At 36.0% G+C, this 20,567-nt stretch overlaps 1 protein-coding gene across 2 annotated transcripts; it reads left to right on the forward strand.

Annotated features, from left to right (window-relative positions):
• Positions 1 to 9,891: 9,891 nt before the first annotated feature.
• On the forward strand, positions 9,892 to 19,229 carry mbip (MAP3K12 binding inhibitory protein 1). 2 transcript variants are annotated; one of them, XM_067455410.1, is made up of 9 exons: positions 9,892 to 10,075; positions 10,409 to 10,519; positions 10,705 to 10,914; positions 12,891 to 12,987; positions 14,639 to 14,704; positions 15,051 to 15,203; positions 16,902 to 16,999; positions 18,755 to 18,793; positions 18,909 to 19,229. In XM_067455410.1, exons 1-9 carry the CDS (start codon positions 9,926 to 9,928, stop codon positions 19,014 to 19,016), a joined length of 1,032 nt encoding a protein of 343 aa, XP_067311511.1. In that variant the 5' UTR covers positions 9,892 to 9,925; the 3' UTR covers positions 19,017 to 19,229. The 2 variants fall into 2 exon arrangements, with proteins under 2 accessions (XP_067311511.1, XP_067311512.1); XM_067455411.1 differs by having other exon boundaries at positions 16,905 to 16,999.
• The last annotated feature ends 1,338 nt before the right edge of the window (positions 19,230 to 20,567 follow it).

Below are 20,567 nucleotides of genomic sequence, written 5' to 3' on the forward strand. Positions count from 1 at the left end.
CCATGTCACAAAGCTCAAATCATTTCAAACTGGTTTCTTGAACATGACAATGAGTTCACTGTACTAAAATGGCCCCCACAGTCCCCAGATCTCAGCCCAATAGAGCATCTTTGGGATGTGGTGGAACGGGAGCTTCGTGCTCTGAATGTGCATCCCACAAATCTCCATCAACTGCAAGATGCTATCCTATCAATATGGGCCAACATTTCTAAAGAATAGACCCTTTTACTGTTTCTATACAATGATGACGTAGCAACGTATACGCCCGCATTTTGGCAACAAACTGTGGCGAGAATCAGCAGTATGTCAAGCTACGTGAGCGGATTAAACAACACAAACCGAGAAAGTTATTTTAAAAAGTTGACTTTATCAAATGGTATTCGGCTACCAGATCCGTGTACTATAGTGGAGTGGACAGAAGACGTTAGCAGATGGCCAGGTGGTCGGATATATGCGTATTTAGTTGAGAAACCGAGCGTGTACACCCGAGACAAGCATATAAATCACTGGGATGCTTATGCATATGCTGTCTGTGGGCATGTACAGGATGTCCAATACAATTTTCTACATTTATTCTTATTCTTCACACAGACATACATTTATCCTTTTACTTACATTTATGTTGTTATTGATTCGTATGTGTCGACACACTTCTGTTTAAAGTTTAATTTTGTAATGCTATAGTACTTTAATAGCTTGCATACATTTCTCAGATGGTTATTTTGCAATTAAACTATTAATAAAATCATTACAAATGAAATTGATATGTACTGTGATTATTGATATGATAATCTGGGGATGGGGGGGGGGTACATTATACACACCAGTGGCAGCCAATGTTGGGAGGTTTATTATAAATAATTAAGTTTCAAGTGCAGTAAATGTTTTGCAAATGTAATTTTTTTATGCGAGCATTTTTATTTCCTCGTTCCAATCAATGCATTTAATCGCCTGCAGCCACAGGTACCACCGGTTCTTCTGAAACGGCCGTGATCCTGTCGGAATCCTATAAAACTTAAGCCCATTGGTGGAATAGCGATTAGTGTAACCGAAAACGCAACAGCCAGACATTTTGATGCTGGGAAACCGTTTTGATAAACTTTCGGAGTTGCTCACACGTTAGAACCACTAGGGAACAACACCACTTCCGTTGCCAAAATGCGCGCGCAACTCTTTGATCACGTGGGCTGTAAAAGGGTCTATGCTTATACACCTTGTTAAATCAATGCCACGTATAATTAAGGTAGTTCTGAAGGTGAAAGGGGGTCAAACACATTATTAGTATGGTGTTTCTAATAATCCTTTAGGTGAGTGTATATATATATATATATATATATATATATATATATATATATATATATATATATATATATATATATATATATACACACACACACACACACTAAAAATGCTGGGTTAAAAACAACCCAAGTTGGGTTGAAAATGGACAAACCCAGAAATTGGGTAGTTTGAACCATTCAAACAACCCAAATTCTTGGTTTGTACATTTTTACCCCAACCTGGGTTGTTTTTAACCTAGCATTTTTTAGAGGGTATATATTGGACCCCAATGACTTAAACAAAACAAAAAGATAATTTGTGATTAACAGAAGAAAATATGTTGCACAGGTTTAGAAGGACATGAAGAATTGGCTGATCCCTTTAACTGAAAGTTTAATTAGAGTTATAGTAGGTTGCAATTTCATACACTCGCCAGGGTTCTTCTAAACGTTCTCTTAAAAGAGATGTGATCCATGAGAACAATATCAAGCATCAACGCGTTACGATGATCTGAATAGCTATGTAATGTGTGAGTCTAATAAAGCACATTATAATATCTAATAAAGCTCAACATGCTCCACTTGATTTTTTGCTACTTCATTTATATTGTTTCAGTGTTGCTTGAGGAGGAAGCCCATTCACTAAGGTTGGCATTGCTCTTTTTGTGCACAATGAATGGTCACCTGGGGAAACATGTAACTTAATATTTTAAGCTTCTCATTAACATCTCATTCACAGCCTCATGTTTGCCATCTTGCAATTTCATATACAGCATTACGGCGGTGGCGTGCAAAGACTTTTTGCCACGTGATCACGCAGACCCCTGCCCCCGTTTCAAGCTTGTGCCCCCCTCTTCCGATCCGAGTTAGCTTCCTAGTGCAGGACCGTGGCATGCTGTGTTTTGGCAGAAAATCAATAAAGGGGAAAATCTGCTCTAATCATCCGCACATTTACCATCACAATCAACAATCAAAGCCAAGACCTGAGTCTTTATTTGTAGGCCTGAGCTGCCCAATTTTCCCACTGTGAAAGGCAGGCTAAATTAGAACCCTTGGTTCCTGTTAGCAGCTCTTAATGGCTCTGATTTGTGAACTGCTAAATGAGGTTATGTAAATTGATCCTGAGTGCAGGCAGGGGCCCCCAGGTGACAGGTGCAGCTTCCTGTGAGCGGGGGCCAGAGGGGGAGTTATGAGACAAGGAGGGAGAAAACTTAGCAAGGCTGTAGGAGCAAATCCTCTCAATAAAAGGCAGAACAGTATTAGATGGATTTTCAATTAAACTCTTAAAAAGTACAGTTGACTTTCATTAGTGAAAAAAAATAATTGTAATGTTTGCTAATTGTTTGTGTCGTCTACAAGACAATGTCGCAAAGATGCTTCTGCAAAATTGACTCATCGCACAAGAAAGGAAAATGGCATTAAATCCTTTTTTGTTTTGTTTATCAAACAGTGTTTATCTAAACAACATACAGCATCCCTAGAGTTGTAAAATAGTATTAAAGATGTTTCTCATAATCAGGGCCGGATTTACCTCTAATTGTGACATAGTCAAATACATTTTTGCCCAACCCATCCCCCCCCATTCCTCCCATCTTCCTTCCTTCCTTCCTTCCTTCCTTCCTTCCTTCCTTCCTTCCTTCCTTCCTTCCTTCCTTCCTTCCTTCCTTCCTTCCTTCCTTCCTTCCTTCCTTCCTTCCTGTATCTTTTAAATAATTCAAACTAAGTTTATTTTGCGGCTTTATATAGGGTCTGACACATTTGAATGTGTCCTTATAGTATTAACATAAAAAAGGCTAAAATGGAGTTACAAGCTTTTGACCAGATACTTTTGGACATAGGCCTACATGTTTTGTCCATCATTAGAACTTTATGTTTTCATTAACTTCCTGGTGATGAAGTTTATTGTTGCTCTGTGGGCACTTTTCTATTATCTGGCCAAAATCTCATGCTATCAAAAGTTCGACGTATTGTTTAAGAGAATAGGCGATCACTCTTCTCCTTTTCTCAAATAAAATATTAGCTTGTTTGTGTGTGTGTGTGTGTGTGTGTGTGTGTGTGTGTATGTATATATATATATATATATATATATGAAGAGTTCAGATGTAAAAACCTCTAGAAGCCACTTCGGTGAAAAATGAGATAACAATACTGAATACAATTTCTTTAGTAAAGAAAATGCTTCAAAGAACAAGTCATTTATTTACCCTTGCAGAAAAGGTGGGGTGAAGTTGTTAGGTTTTACTGAGATTTTAGTCACAAGCTCTTTTAAATACTTTTCATTGGTTATATATTTGCAAAACATTGGTTATATATTTTATTTCATTGAATGTACCTAAAGCCAGGACTGAGATGTTCAAAAAAGCTTTCATGTTTGTTGCACCTTCAAATTGGAATGACCTACAGAAAATACTCAAACTACAGAGTCTAATTTCCTTAAATGACTTTAAAGGTTATGTTAAATCTATAGAACATGACTCAATCCACACATGCAAATGTTTTAATTAATGTCATTTTTATTTAATTGAAATGCACTTGACTTTTGTGTTTTTGTGATTGTATGCTTTAATTTGTACTGCTATCTTGGCCAGGTCTCTCTTGAAAAAGAGATTCTATATCTCAATGAGACTAACCTGGTTAAATAAAGGTTAAATAAAAAAATAAAAAAATAAATAAAAAACCCCAAAACAGTCGTAAAGAGTGACCAATAGTAATAATGGAAAACATAGGAAATGTACAATACAAACAGAATGTTCTGCACTTCACTCGAGGTCATAATGGGGTATTATTATTCATGTCAGTATCATTTCCATTATTTTAATAGAAAATATCAACACCTAGTCTGGAGGCATGTTGAAATTATGCAAAAACTGTTACATGCTTCAATACAGAAACAACATCAGAAATATGTTGCTAGTGCATCGATTCTTATGTTTAAACAGGAAGATGGTGTACCTAACATAGGTTGCTTTGAAGAAATGAAAACATGGCAGACAGGGCTACTTCCTTTCTACTAAATCTGATCACTATTTGTAGAGCAAATAGATGAAAGCAACTGAGGTCACTATTAGATATTAGGTGTGTCTTAGATATTTCTAAATTGAATGGTCCTCTTTCTCTTTCTTTCGGGTTCTTTCAGACTCCCAATCGACCTCCATATTTTTTTTTGTTGTTGTTTTTTTTTAGAGAGAAAGAAAGGATAAGACACAAAGGCAAATGCATTTTACTAAGAGATGCAGATAAACAGGAAATGAGTGAAACAATAATGTAGATCTGCCTTTGCATGTTCTGCTCACAGTTGCTTGGGGTAAACAGAATATAACTGGAATCTTGTACCTTCTACCGATCTGGTGACCAGCAACGTTTTATGTCACACAAATGTATGCAAATCACAATCCTGTTTGCATGGTTTCCTAAAGCTCCATAAACATCATATGCATATAATTGGTCTCTCAGCCTCAGAAACATTCCATGTTTTTTCAGCGTAAATGAGACTCCGCTTATCTCATTGAATAAACCAACACAATCATTTAGTGTATAAGAATTGTTTGTAGTATGTTTGTAAAGTACTTGGTGTTATTTGAATGTCAACAAGGGTGATATTTGAGTCCATTGTATATTAAGCAAATGTAGGCCAATAAAGTATTATTGAAAACAAAGGATATGGAAGTAAATAGCAATCGCCTGTTAATCAGTTGACAAACAACATGTCTGCTTGTTAAGATAGATGGACGGATGGACATATAGGCAGACAGGCAGACATGTTTTTTGGTTTCATATGTGTCAGAAATACGGAAGTAGTGAGCAAATGCATGATGCAGTATTACCAAAAAGGTAACACTTTCCAATAATGTTCATTAGTTAACTAGATTACTCATTTAAGCTTAAATTGACGAATGTGACACCTACACTTACGGTCTTGTGGACTTAATAGACACGCGTGCAAGCAAAGCCCATTGTAAGTCCACAAGACTGAAAATGTGCCATTTGGGACAGGGCCTCAGTAAATGAAAGGCCAAAACAGGAAACAGGTAAACATAATCAGTAACTAAGAAAACTAACTAGGGCACAATGAAAACTACACTAAAAGATTATACATGAAATCAAGGGGCTGTTTATACAGTTTCCCGCATTTTGGAGGCATAAAATCGCAAACTTTGAAATGGGTTCCAAAGTGCGTGTTTTTGATTTTAAACTACAAAAACTATATATATAATAATATTGTGATATATTATTACAATTTAAAATAATTGGTTTTCAATTTATTATACTTTAAATGACCATTTATTTCTGTGATGCAAAGCTGAATTTTCAGTATCATTACTCCAGTCTTCAGTGTCACATGATCCTTCAGAAATCATTCTAATACGATGATTTATTTTCAATGCTGGAAACAGTTCTGCTGCTTAATATTTTTTCATAACCTGTGATACTTTTTATAATACTATGATGAATAAAAAGTAAAAAATAAATTAAATAAATAAAAAAAAGAAGCAAATGTTTTAAAAATAGAAATCTTTTGTAGCAACAATATACACTAATGGTCAGTAATTTGGGGTCAGTCTTTTTTTATTGTTGAAATAAATCAATACTTTTATTCAGCAAGGATGTGTTAAATTGATAAAAATTGATAGCAAAGGAGATTCATATTATTTGAAAATATGTATTTATTTTGAATAAATGCAGTTCTTTTGAACCTTTATTCATCAAATATATTAGGCAGCAGAACTGTTTCCAACACTCATAATAAATCAGAATATTAGAATGATTTCTGAAGGATCATGTGATAAACTGGATGTCACGTGTCACACTGAAGACTAGAGTAACAATCCTGAATATTCAGCTTTGCATCACAGAAATAAATGATCATTTAAAGTATAATAAATTGAAAAACAAATATTTTAAATTGTAAAATATTGTTTTTTCTGTATTTTTGATCAAATAAATGCACATCATCCAGGTATTATTAGTATTATTAGGCTAGTAAGTGAGTGCAAGTATGTAATATGTAAAAAAATCAAATGAAAAATCATTTTTGTGAAATTATCTCACCTTGGCTGCATATATTTAGTCAAAAATATGGTCATGAAATATTGTGCAATACACTCAACTAGCATTTGTTTCATTCTTTGATGAACTATCTTGACTATGATTTTATATTAATTTAATGCACAAATAAAAAAAAATCCCCCAAAACCAAAGTATCTTACTGACCCCAAACGTTCAAATAGCCATATACTGACAATAAGCAGGAAACTAACCTTTGACGTGACTCTTGAAACCAGGATATGGTGTGAAGACTGCATCAGTTCTTGCACAGCTGTCTTCTATTGACCACACAAGAAAAAAAAATAGCTTGGTGTGTATATATATATATATATATATATATATATATATATATATATATATATATATATATATATATATATATATATATATATATATATATATATATATAATATAATATATGGCACTTCAAGAAAGGTAATCTTTTATACTGCAGCACTTTTATATTCTGGCATTATGCAGTTAATTGCTCTAGTCACATCTGCTGTCGTTGGTGCCTATGGGACTATGGACTATGACTTGTTCACTCAGGTATCAGAGAACCTGGACATCTTTCACAATCAGAAAGCCCTCTTTAAAAAAGGATAGTTCACCCCATGATTTACTCACCTTAAGCCATCCTAGGTGCAAGACTTTCTTCTTTAAGACAGATGCAATTGGATATATATTAAATAATGCTCTTCCAAGCTTTGTAATGGTAGTGAATAAAGGGTTTGATTTGAAGCCCAAAAAAATGCATCCATCCATCATTAACGGTATCCATACTCCAGGGGCTTAAAGGGACAGTTCACCCAAAAATTTAAATGATGTCATAATTTACTCACCCTCAAGTTGTTTCAAACCTGTAGTAGGGAAAAAAGTAATATGGTAGCCAATGGTTGCTCTATCTACTTGGTAACAAACATTCTTCAAAATATCTTCTTTTGTGTTCAGCAGAACAAAGAAACTCATACAGGTTTGGAACAACATGAGGGTGAGTAAATGATGACAGAATTTTAAGTTTTCGATTAACTATCCCTTTAATATAGGCCTTTTGAAGTGAAGCAATCAGTTTGTGTAAGAAAAATATCCATATTCAAAACTTTAAAAACTAAAATAACTAGATTCCAGCCGGCCGAACACATCAATTTATGGTGGAAAATTAAGAGATATCTTTAATGATGGATGGATGCACTTCTTCGGGCTTCAAAATCAAATTCTCTATTCAGTGCCATTATTAAGCTTGGAAGAGTCCGGACAATATTTAAAATCTCTCCAATTGTATTTGTCTGAAAGAAGAAAGTCATATACACAGGGTGTAAATTAGTCAATCATGGGTTAATTTTCATTTTTGGGTGAGGTATTACTTAGGAATGTAATATCCTTGGAGCTGTGACCTTGATTGTCTACTACACGCAAAAATATTTTTTTTCAAGCATTGGTCATTTTTGAGATTTTGAGCTGTTTGGCTTTTCATAAAGTGTTTCAAACTAGTGGAAAGATCTACATTTACTTCAGCAGAACTTGCATACACCAAATGTTTTATGCCCATATAAAGGTTTTTACAGATGAGTTTGCTCATATAAAATTCACCGGCTTGTATACATGTTATTACAATTTATTTTATTATATTTTCAGATTTGTGGAGTGATAAGAGAAATCCAAAATCTCCTCTGTAAAAACCTTGACTCTAATATGTCATCAAAATGAAACATTTTTTACTTTGCTTAATCCAGCGTTCATATTTATGTTCTGGAAATGTATGCAAATGATTGTATATTTAATTAGATAATGTTTGAAAATATTTGCAATTCTTAATGTAATCAATCAACTGGGGAAGTATGGTAATATCTATTAGTTAAATGTTACACTATTCACCTGGGGTGTCTCATCTTAAGGACTGTACCAAAGACGCAAATGCAATAATTGTTAAGCATTGAACGAGCACAAAGAACTTTGTTTAAGCTCTTTAAAAGATCTGTCTGTTCTAAAGATCTGTGAAATTTATTTTGACTTTACAAGATTAGCAGTATCCTGAAAAAAATGACTTTTTAGTAGATATATCAGCAAGATGTTTCTACTAAAAACCTGGTTTCGCTTAGTGGCCAAACCAAGTGTCTCTTCATGCGTCCTGCTGCGTGGGAATATGCTCAAACAGCACAGAGTGTAAGAGGATTTCAAGTGTTACAGTTCTCTTCCAACTGGAGGAATTAAAGAGCGCCACAGAAAGGACTGGAGCTGAAAGGTTTGTCTCCAAAACCCTTCCTAAAATGATTAACCCTTCCAGAAGACATTACAGGGTTCAGCACCGAGCACTTGTGCTTTGTCATTGATGGCAATTGTTCTTTTTCTCAGTTGTTGCGTTCATCAGTCTCCTCATTATATGGAAAAAAAGAAGAAAAAATGTATGAATAGACGAGGCAGATTTTCCCACACTTTCTCGGGACAGAAAAGAGCTCCATTGTAAGCAGCTTCCCATCCCTATTGCCCTTACACTATTGTTTGACAGTCAGTATTGCTATAAACGGGCAGCCTGCCTTTCAAAACCCTCCCTGGAAAAAAAAAAAACTTTGAGTGGTGAGCACAATCTGACAATATCCCCAAAGGAGTGAAACGTCTGACGTTGAATATGATGGATACTGAACCAATGTCAAAACCCTTCAATTTGTCTTAAAGGTCACATTTTTGGCTACAATATACAGATCTGATTGACAGGGGATGTGATTAACAAGAAGAGTGATGTCCTTAGGACTCAAAACAAACCAGACCTTGGTTACATTGACCAACATAGAAAAGGTAGGTCTATTTTAAATAATATTAACTAGCTGTCCATTGTTTTTACAGATATTTTGGTAAAATTGTACACGTGTGTTATATGGCAACAATATATGCGTGTGTGCAAACTACAAAAATGTGGATTACAGTATATGTTATATAATATTTGACGCTGTCTTTGCTACAGTCAATAGATTAAAAGACATTAAGTTTTTTTTCAGCAAGCATGCATTAAATTGCTCTTTGCTGTCATAGGAAGAAATTACATTTAAAATTTGACAGTTTTCACAACTGTACTGCATTTGATCCTATTTACACAAACTGAGTAGCCTTACTATCTACTCACATAATTTAAAGTACATAAAGTGTAACAAGGGCACTTAAAGTGTTACCAAATTATCTTATCATATATTAATAGCTTAAAATACCATATATATATATATATATATATATATATATATATATATATATATATATATATATATATATATATATATATATATATATATATATATATACACATATTATATATATATATATACATATATACATACATATTATATATATATATATACATATTATATATATATATATATATATATATATATATATATATATATATATATATATATATATATATATATATATATATATATATATATATATATATATATATACATATATATATATAGAGTGGCGTAATAAAACAAAAACAAAAGAATGATCAGAGAAACCACGATCAGAGTTTATATTGCTGCCGGAAGTGAGGTCATGTTATACAGTAGAGGGTTAGTCCAATCAGCCCTTTCGTCAGCAGCGGAAGTGTGATGGCGGCGGACGGAGAGAGACGCGATGCGCATGCAGAAAGTAAACAGGAGCATCGACGCAACCAGATTTCACATCAAGGTGGACACCGGGATATATTCAGAGACTGCATCGGCTCTATTGTCGAGTCACTCGCTGAACTTGGCGCAAAGGTTTGTGCAGATAGGACGCAAGCGCTTTAAAACAGGGTTGTGAAAACCCTGGGGTTGATATCCCACATAACAGTACCGTTGAAGTCGTATAAAAGCCGTAGTTTTTCCGAAGCAATTGAGGAATAACCATGAATGCATATGTTTACTCTAATATTACAGCATGTTATGTTTTTTTTGACGGTCTCATTTGGTCTAAACTGGCCGTTGCTGGTTTTAATCCATATCGTTTTAGTAATTGTTTAGCAAAGGCAGCATTTTAACAGGGATATCCATTAAAACCTTATTAACAAATCATATACAACAATAATAAATAACTTTCTATTTTTTTTCCAGTTAAAAGTGGGTGATAAAGTTTTGAGCACAAGTGCCAATGTCAACAATGTCTCTGAGCTTCAGCCATCTCACGTATACACCTGTTTACAACAGCACATCTCCAAATTACAGGTAAATAGAACACACAAATAGTGTTATCAGACCCATTATATAATTTAATTACACATAAATAGATATTTTAATTCTTTACAGCCTCATTTAAATAAAATTAAAAATACATGTTTTGCACCAGAGTAAATGTAAATATGTGCAGTTGTTATTAACTTCAATTATCATTAACTTTCTGATTATTACAGTCAGTCTCTGAAAATCTGAAGCAAATGTTGGAGACTGAAAGTCACTCCAATCCAGGCAGCAGTGACAGGAAAGAAAGAGCAGATACATCTGAGCAGATGTTGGTTGACTCAGAGCATGTTGCTCCTACAGCTGACCACGGCATTGTCCTTGAGGACCGTAACAAGACTCAAGTCGATGATAATGTGCAAATCAAGGCTGCTAAATCAGAGGTAAAACACACCTCAAACATAACACTACACCATATATATATATATATATATATATATATATATATATATATATATATATATATATATATATATATATATATATACACACACACACACACACATTGTAACTTTTCTCTATTATCTATTCTCACAAAGACTGAGCATAGTGGGGGGAAAATGCTGCCAGCATTATTTTGCATAATACTTTGTCCCATTTAGTTGAACAGGTTAAGCTTATTGGTTTTATTTGTATTTACCAATATTATTATTGGACCAAACATTCACATTTTGCATGTTTCCAAATCTCTTTTCCCGAATGCAATTAAAGATGATTGCTTGACAGTCACTATTTATTATTTGCATTTTTATACTCTACATGCTCCCCCTTGGCCGTCTCATCAACCGGCATGGGATTTCTTTTCACTGCTATGCTGATGACACTCAACTTTACTTTAGGACAAGTTCATCTCCCTCTGCTGACCTCACACCATCCACTTTGATCACTTGCCTGGATGAGATAAAGGCGTGGATGAAGCAAAACTTTCTGCAGCTAAACAGCTCCAAAACTGAAGCTATCCTAGTCGGCACTCCACTTCAGGTCCAGAAGTCCGTTATCACCAGCATTGCTTTCTCTGATCAGGTCATTCCTCTTTCCACTTCAGTCACGAATCTGGGGGTCAGAATGGAATCACAGCTTACTTTTGAAGCGCACATCAAACACCTGTGTAAGACCTCCTTCTTCCACCTCAGAAACATTGCCAAACTTCGTCCCATTCTATCGCTGGCTGATGCGGAGAAGCTTGTCCATGCCTTTATCTCCTCCAGGCTGGACTACTGCAATGCGCTCCTTATTGGCATCCCTAGCAAAAATCTCCAGAGGCTGCAGTGTATTCAGAACAGCGCTGCTAGGATCCTCATGAGGGTGCGCAAATACGACCATATCACCCCCATTCTAAAATCACTCCACTGGCTTCCTGTGTCGTTCAGGATCGAGTACAAGATCTCTCTCCTTACCCACCAGTGCATCCATGGTGATGCTCCCTCCTATCTCAAGGAACTCCTCACCACACAAACAGCCACTCGTAACCTCCGCTCTGTTTCGCTGTATCGCCTCAAAACTCCCACAGCCAATCTCCGTACTATGGGGGATCGGGCCTTCTGCTCTTCAGCCCCCAGTCTGTGGAATGCTCTCCCTGACCACCTGCGGACTCCACAGACTATAGATACTTTTAAGCGTGGTCTTAAAACCCACCTTTTTAGCAGAGCTTTTAATTGACTTTTAATTGACTTGCTACTTGTTTAATTTATTTTATTTTATTTTTCGGTTTTATTTATTTATTGTTGTTGATTGTTTTGTTTTTGTTTTTAAATTCTGTAGCACTTTGAGATTTTGTTTAATATAAAGTGCATTATAAATAAAATTTATTATTATTATTATTATTATTATATAATCTGCCTCAGATGGCCAGTCATAGGGAGTGTGAATTGCTATCTGTAAGCAGACAGTTGAGAGTGAATGGAAGGCTCTTTCGCTGCTTGCTTTCCTTCAGAGAGAAACAAATAGCCACCCACTTTGAGAGTCCTGTGAGAGGTCCTGGTCCTTGCAACATTATGAAGTGGATGTTCATTACATGCTGAAATTGCATGTGGGCGAAGAACAAGGAGGCCCTCATTTTTATTGCTTATTTATTTACAGTCACTGTAATAAAAAGGCCCAAGCAAATCACAACTATCTGAAATGGTTGCGTGTGAGGAATATTTTGATTTTTGGAATAATTGTCTACTGTGGTCACTTGTTAGTCATGCAGCCCATATGGCCTAGTGTTCCTCATTAAAACTAAACAGCAAAAAAGAAGACTGGATTGATTTTTTTTTCTTCAATAGCTCATCAGTCTGACCCTCATTGCTCTCTCTCTCTCTCTCTCTCTCTCTCTCTCTCTCTCTCTCTCTCTCTCTCTCGCTCGCTCTTTTCTCAGATTGAACGCAGGATATCTGCATTTATAGAACGAAAACAGCTGGAGATCAATGAAAACAATGTGAGGGAGTTTTGCAATGTGATCGACTGCAATCAGGGTGAGAATGGGAGGGCACTGGCAACATGGGGGGTGGTCAGAGGGATACTGCACAGCAATTGCCAATGTTTATAAGAGTGCTGATTTCCACAGGCGTGAGGTCAAAATACATGCTATGCTAAGACTCAATCCTCCAAATACAACCAGATCTTAAAAGCTCTTTATTTTTAGGCATCTATGGGTTTGTTTACTATCGCATGTAAAGTTGTACAATTAATCATTTCAAGTAGTGAAGTACTAATCAAGTAGTGAAGCAGACATTTTATTCTGGTTTTTAATGTACATGTATACAGTGAGGAAAATAAGTATTTGAACACCCAGCTATTTTGCAAGTTCTCCCACTTGGAAATCATGGAGGAGTCTGAAATTGTTATGGTAGTTGCATGTCCACTGTGAGGGACATAATCTAAAAATAAATAAATCCAGAAATCACAATATATTATTTTTTAAACTATTTATTTGTATAATACAGCTGCAAATAAGTATTTGAACACCTGTCTATCATCTAGAATTCTGACCCTCAAAGACCTGTTAGCCTTTAAAATGTCCACCTCCACTCCATTTATTATCCTAAATTAGATTTGAGGTCGTTAGCTGCATAAAGACACCTGTCCACCCCATACCAGTAGTAAGAATCCAACTACTAACATGGCCAAGACCAAAGAGTTGTCCAAAGACACTAGAGACACAATTTCTTTTTACACCTCTACAAGGCTGGAAAGACGTCATGGTTTGAAATCATGCGTGGCACGGAAGGTTCCCCAGCTTAAACCAGCACATGTCCAGGCCCGTCTTAAGTTTGCCATTTGGATGATCCAGAGGAGTCATGGGAGAAAGTCATGTGGTCAGATGTCATAATTCCACTAAACGTGTTTGGAGGAAGAAGAATGATGAGTACCATTCTTAGAACACCATCCATGTGGGTGGTAGCATCATGCTTTGGGGGTGTTTTTCTGCACTGTATTAAGGAGAGGATGACCGGGGCCATGTATTGCAAGATTTTGGGGAACAACCTCCTTCCCTCAGTTAGAGCATTGAAGATGGGTCGAGGCTGGGTCTTCCAACATGACAATGACCCGAAGCACACAGCCAGGATAACCAAGGAGTGGCTCTGTAAGAATCATATCAAGGTTCTGACATGGCCTAGCCAGTCTCCAGACCTAAACCCAATAGAGAATCTTTGGAGGGAGCTCAAACTCTGTGTTTCTCAGCGACAGGCCAGAAACCTGACTGATCTTAGGAAGATCTGTGTGGAGATGTGGGTCAAAATCCCTCCTGTAGTGTGCGCAAACCTGGTGAAAAACTACAGGAAACGTTTGACCTCTGTAATTGTAAACAAAGTCTACTGTACCAAATATTAACATTGATTTTCTCAGGTGTTCAAATACTTATTTGCAGCTGTATCATACAAATAAATAGTTTTTAAAAATCATACATAGTGATTTTCTGTTTTTTTTGTTTTTGTTTGTTTTTTTAGATTATGTCCCTCACAGTGGACATGCACCTATGATGACAATTTCAGACTCCTCCATGATTTCTAAGTGGGAGAACTTGCAAAATAGCAGGGTGTTCAAATACTTATTTCCAATATATATATATAATATAGACACGCACACACCAAGCTATTTTTTTTTTTCTTGTGTGGTCTATAGAAGACAGCTGTGCAAGAACTGATGCAGTCTTCACACCATATCCTGGTTTCAAGAGTCACGTCAAAGGTTAGTTTTTCTACTTATTGTCAGTATATGGCTATTTGAAAGTTTGGGGTCAGTAAGATATTATGGTTTTGGGGGAATTTTTTTTATTTGTGCATTAATTTAATATAAAATCATAGTCAAGATAGTTCATCAAAGAATGAAACAAATGCTGGTTGAGTGTATCGCACAATATTTCATGACTATATTTTTGACTAAATATATGCAGCCAAGGTGAGAGAATGTTTTCATTTTATTTTTTTTACATATTACATGTACTTGCACTCACTTACTAGCCTAATAATACTAATAATACCTGGATGATCGGTCGATTTGTGGAGCATTAATTTGTTTTTGGTTGCTATTGCAGTGACACGTGTTATAAATACTTATGGACCTCAAACCAGAGGGGCACATGTTGAGTTAGGAGACCAGCAGCAGGGGTCCTTCAGCAGAGACTGTGGAAACCCTGCCATTGAAGAGAGGCTCCATAACATGGAATCTCACCTGAAACTTCCATCAGGTAAGTGGGGTTAATAAAAGCACAATATTAAGTTGAATGTCTTAAAGGGGCTACATGGAAGGATTTTCATGTATTTATCACTTTTTTATTGGCAACGTGTGAACAGCTTCTAATGAAACTTAAAAAAAGTACTTCCTTGACTTCCTAGGTTGTCTGAAAGCCTGTACTTGTTTTATGAAGGACTAGGATGAAAATTAAAAGGATGTGACTATGCATTCCCAAGAAAGAGCCTCTCTTCCTGAAAGAGTTATTCTGTTCTGTAATGTCAATGTGTCATGCAAAGAATGGGGATTCATTCAAACTATAGTCTCAATTAGCCTGACCTGTATAGTTATACTTTCAAATATATTATTATATATAATATAAATCAAACTTTATATCATAACAGTGTAATCCGTTAAAATGATGCCGGTGAATTGCCAGTAGGGAATATATCCACATCGCTATGATCAGAATCTTCCTCAACTGCTGCTTTCTCACTTTCATTTTTGTTGTTTATTTTGTTAGTGAGAGGGACGCACACAGCACATATTTTTTTATATATTTATCTAATCTTCACTCTCAGCAGTGCGAATGGCATCTGGGGGTTCGTTACCAGTAAAATACGGCAAAGGTATTTCCAACTTTTTCGGACCTATCATACACCTCACTTAATACCCCACCAGGTGCGACTCAAGTGTTTTTGCTAGAATCAGCCAGATGCAGTTTTTTATTTTTTTTTACGTCCAGGACCACGTTGTTTAAATCGCAAATACACGCACGCACATCTGTTTGCCCATGGGTGTTGGTTCGCTGGTCTGAAAACGAGGTGTGTTCAGGTGCATTGCTGGCACTTTGCTATTTTAAGGGATCTGAATTAGAATGCACCATTGACCCACTAAAATCTGGTCTAAAGTCAATGGTGCAATATTTATCTCACCCCCATCTCATCCTAAGTGTTTGTGTCTTTCTTTGCGAGACTTAGGTGGAAGTACCGCCCCAAGCGACTGTGCGAAGACTAATGCAAACGGCCTTTACCGTCTCCAACTTCAAAATCATCCGACATACAGGGGTGGTACTTCTGCCTACATCTAGCGTGACCTTCCTGACGTGATTATGTAATCCGTGGTGCGCCCCAGAGCACTCTTTTTTTTACTAGATAAGACCTTATTCCTCGGCTAAGATCGTGCAGAGCCGCTGAAGTGCATTGATTTGGACCTTAGGTCTTGGAGTATCTATATTCCACCATGTAAATAGCAATCCACCATGGTTACACCAAAAACACACCCATTACTCATTAAGAGACTAGTTACAATCCTTTTAGATCCCATTGTTAAACTAGCGTTAAATAATTGGATTTCGGATACAACCTAAGTGCACTTGCACTGTAAGCTTTAGACCATGCGCTTAGATTGTTAAAATAGGCCCCTTTATGTCTAAGCTAAGAATGAAAAAGAACTTTGCCGTAAGTATAAATCATGCTCAGTCTTTTGTACTTGGTGTGCACAAGTGCAAGCACGAGCAATAAGTTGCTTGCTGCAGTTCACGTGACGGCCAGCAGTGTCACTAATAATACAGGTTTCTGATTTCTACAAATGGCCCCTTTAATGGATTAGATGACATATTTAATTAGGCTATTTTTTTCTTGTCCTAAGTGTGTGCTGACAGATGAATGCTAGTTTGTCATGTAACTCTACTATTACTGCATTGGTCTCTTAGCAGGTCCAGTTCCTCAAAGCATTTATCAGCGGCTAAAGAAGCTTGAAGATCGAATTCTGGAGCTCGAGGGTCTTTCGCCAGAGTACTTCCACTCCACAGTAAGTGGTGGGAAAAGAGAGAGAGAGAGAGTGTGTGTGTCCGTGTGTGTGTCCTTAGTTGTTGCAGGAGTGGATGATCAGATATTGAATTAGTTTGTTCATCTTAGTGGTATCTTTCTACAAGTTCCATGCTCTTTGAACATCCACAGTATCTTATGAACACGGAGAACTAGGCATTGTGTGATTTTGATAGGGCATTTTTCCTCTAAAATATTTAAAGGGAACAGAAAAATGCCACTGGAGTTCCTGCCTAAAATGACATTTGTACATTTTTATATTTAAGAATTAATTGAAAGATGAAAACTTTAACCTTCAAAGTGACATTCGTTCAAATCTATGTAGATGTTTTGAGATATTAGTACAAATAAACTGAATTCAATCAAATCTAATTCAAGGCAGCGCTTTCAAGGTAGTGTATGTAAATAAACAACGTGTACTCTCATTCTGTTACCTGGCAACTCGCATTTATTTTTTATATATTATATTATAGTCTTTCAAATAAATGCTGTTCTTTTGAACTTTCAGTTAACCAAAAAATGTATTGAATTTGAATGATTAAGAAAGATTTCTAAAGGATCATGTGATGCTGAAGATGATGTAATGATGCTGAAAAATCGGTTACCATCACAGGAATAAATTACATTTTAAAATATAATAAAATGGAAAGGAGTTTTTATTTGTTATACATTTTTAGAATTGTTGCCTATATTATATTAAATAAATGCAGCCTTGGTGAGCATAAGAGACAAAAACAAGTCTTTTGATTCCAAACTTTTGAAGTAGTGCAAGGTTAGGTCAGAGTTGAATGGGAAATGCTAAAAATGACCCTTTTTTTGTGCAGTTAGACTTGAGTTTGTCACTTTTTTTTCTCTGTTTGTTTTTATGCTGACTGTACCACACACATCCTTGTTACGCTGTAGACTTCTCACTTATGTGTTTCCTCCTGCGCTCACGACAGTCGGCCAGAGAGTTCTTCAAAACCATTAAAAGCTGATATGAGTGATATTTTTTCCCCTCACTTCAGAATTTGTTATCCCTGTCAGATTGTAGCCCATCAAAGTTAGCTGAGTAAGTGCTCTTGAGCCATTTCTACGCCTCCTCACACCAGCTTCACTTAGTTCAGTGCTGGGCTGAAAGCTAGCTGATTTCCATGTCCTTTACAATGTGTGTCTGTGTGTGTGCATATTGCCTGTAAAGTGGGACTTTGAGTGCCGTCAAATATGCTGATCTTCTTAGTTTGTAGCGCAGCTTTCAGGACGTTGAATTAATTAATTGAACTCTGCTGACCAGGGTGAGCAGATATCATGCATCCGCCAAGTGGGTCCATATGCACACTGTAAAGTGATTAAAATGAAGATAAATTATGGGTAATAGATAAAAAGAGATGGACAGAATAAATGAAAGGGCCAGTGGGTGACAGAAAGAATCCCAATGGCCCCCACTTAATACTATTAATCAGTGTAAGTCTATAGCAGCTCGGGTCTGATGGCGGTGATTGAGTGATGCTGAAGGACATCTGTTTCATACTCTAATCATGTGCCATTTCTGTCCACTTATGGGTGTCCTTGGTTCAATTTATTGTTTTGGTTGCCATTAAATTTCCACCCCTATTTAATTTTTTTTCCTGTGGAAAAACAGCCATGTAAGAGGCTGATATTGAGATAAATGCTTTGCCGTTTTGTTGAATAACAACTGATGTACATTGTTCATATAAATCAGCATTCATTTCATGCTTTTAATTCTTTTTCCCTACAGAATTACTCACACAAACGACCTAAAGCCTCAATGTCACAGGTACGTGCGAGAACTGATGCATTTGCGTATTCATGGAGAGAAAAATATATGAAGGCCTTGCTTTTCAGTGAGCTCATATTAGATGTACACCATATAAGAATTATTTTTTTCACAGAACTATAGTCTCGCTGAGCTGGATGGGAAGATAAGTGCTGTCAAAGCTGCCTTGATGAAGAAAACCAGTGAGTTCCAACCTACAGACCCAGGAGAGTTTCCATACTGACACGTGGACTTTGCATTAAATGTTTTTTACCATCTCTTAATTAGTTAGATCTTCCCTTTTGGTCTTGTATAGAGCTGTGATTGTCACAGATTTCAGAGAAGTGTTATGCCTCACTGAATATTTTATATCTGTAAAATGTACATGTTTTGCTTTGTCATACATGTTGTTTACATTTTGGACACCACTTATGTAAATAAATGTACATCTAATTCATGCTTTCGAATTCATGTGCTGTTTTATTTGTGCAAACACTGCAAAAATACAAAACATCTGGAAAATTAAAGAATTTAGTTTTAAGGATTAATTGCATACATACAGGTATATGGTAACTTTTAAAAAACACTATAATGTAAATTTTTTCTTGTTTTATTGTATAAATAATGCTTTCGTCATTGTATGTTTTTCTTGTGTAGGATATATGAACTGTATTAAAATATAAATATTTATATAAACACGAAACTAGGAAACCCAAAAAGACATAAATATGGATTATAGTGGTTTACAGATACTTGTAAACCCAAATTGATACAATTTTAATTTTGTGAAAAATGCTTAAAATAATGTTTCTATTTTAAATGTACAAGACAGTTGAAGAACAATCTTTGCACAGCTATGCCAGCAAAAGGCCCATCAATGTTAACGTTAAAACCAATCTATGACTATTACATGTGATTGAGGGTAGAGGTGACTGCTTAAAGAATATGTGAATGTGATTGCAAACGTAGGCAGTGTGAGGAGATGGCAGTGACTCAAAGTTTTCCTTTCTAGACACTCAACGCAGGTCTTGATGAGATTTTATCTTAGAATTCAAGTGTAATATATATTACAAGTGTATATAATATATTAAAATGATTTACCCTTTGTCGCTTCAAAACTATGAATTTTTATAACCAACAGTGGTGTAAAGTTTTTGAGTAAATGTAATTAGTTATGCTTAAAGGGATAGTTCTCTCCAAAATTAAAATTGCCCCATGATTACTCACCTTCAAGCCATCCTAGGTTTATGACATTCTACTTTCAGAGTTATATTAAAAAATGTGCTGCCTTATTCAAGCATAATAATGGCAGTGAATGGCAGCATATTGTGTGGGCGGAGTTAAAGAATGACGATACATATATGATTCAGCTAATACATATGATCAAGAATCAGATTCGGAGGCTGAAATAAATTGAACAGGAGAAACAGCAACAGCAGGACGTCCGTCTCTGTGGTATGTACTGTATTTAGTGGCCTGTCAACATTTGTGTGTCTTTACTTCGGTTTATGGACTATTGTATGCGACTAAACCTTAGCAGTAGCAAGCAAAACGGTTTTGCACATCAGACTAGTGTAACGTTATACATAGAACAACAATGGAGTAACCTTTTGAGCATTTAAATGACGAAGCACGCGATCCTGTCGTTTACTGATGTTTACTCACACGACGATAGCCAACAACAGCATAGACATTTGAAGCAGTTTTACTCACCGACCGTGAACCTTTATCGCTGGGACCGCTCCGTCAAAAACACTTCTTTGGTACACTCTAAAAAATGCTGGGTTAAAAACAA

Source organism: Pseudorasbora parva, chromosome 10 (genome assembly GCF_024679245.1).
Source record: "Pseudorasbora parva isolate DD20220531a chromosome 10, ASM2467924v1, whole genome shotgun sequence".
In the NCBI taxonomy this organism is placed as follows: domain Eukaryota; kingdom Metazoa; phylum Chordata; class Actinopteri; order Cypriniformes; family Gobionidae; genus Pseudorasbora; species Pseudorasbora parva.

Excerpts from the sequence above, each read along its gene's own strand:
- mbip (XM_067455410.1), top strand. The coding sequence starts at position 9,926 with ATGGCGGCGGACGGAGAGAGACGCGATGCGCATGCAGAAAGTAAACAG. Across the intron at positions 10,520-10,704 it reads AGCACATCTCCAAATTACAG|TCAGTCTCTGAAAATCTGAA; the intron begins GTAAATAGAACA and ends TGATTATTACAG. Across the intron at positions 18,794-18,908 it reads CTAAAGCCTCAATGTCACAG|AACTATAGTCTCGCTGAGCT; the intron begins GTACGTGCGAGA and ends TTTTTTTCACAG.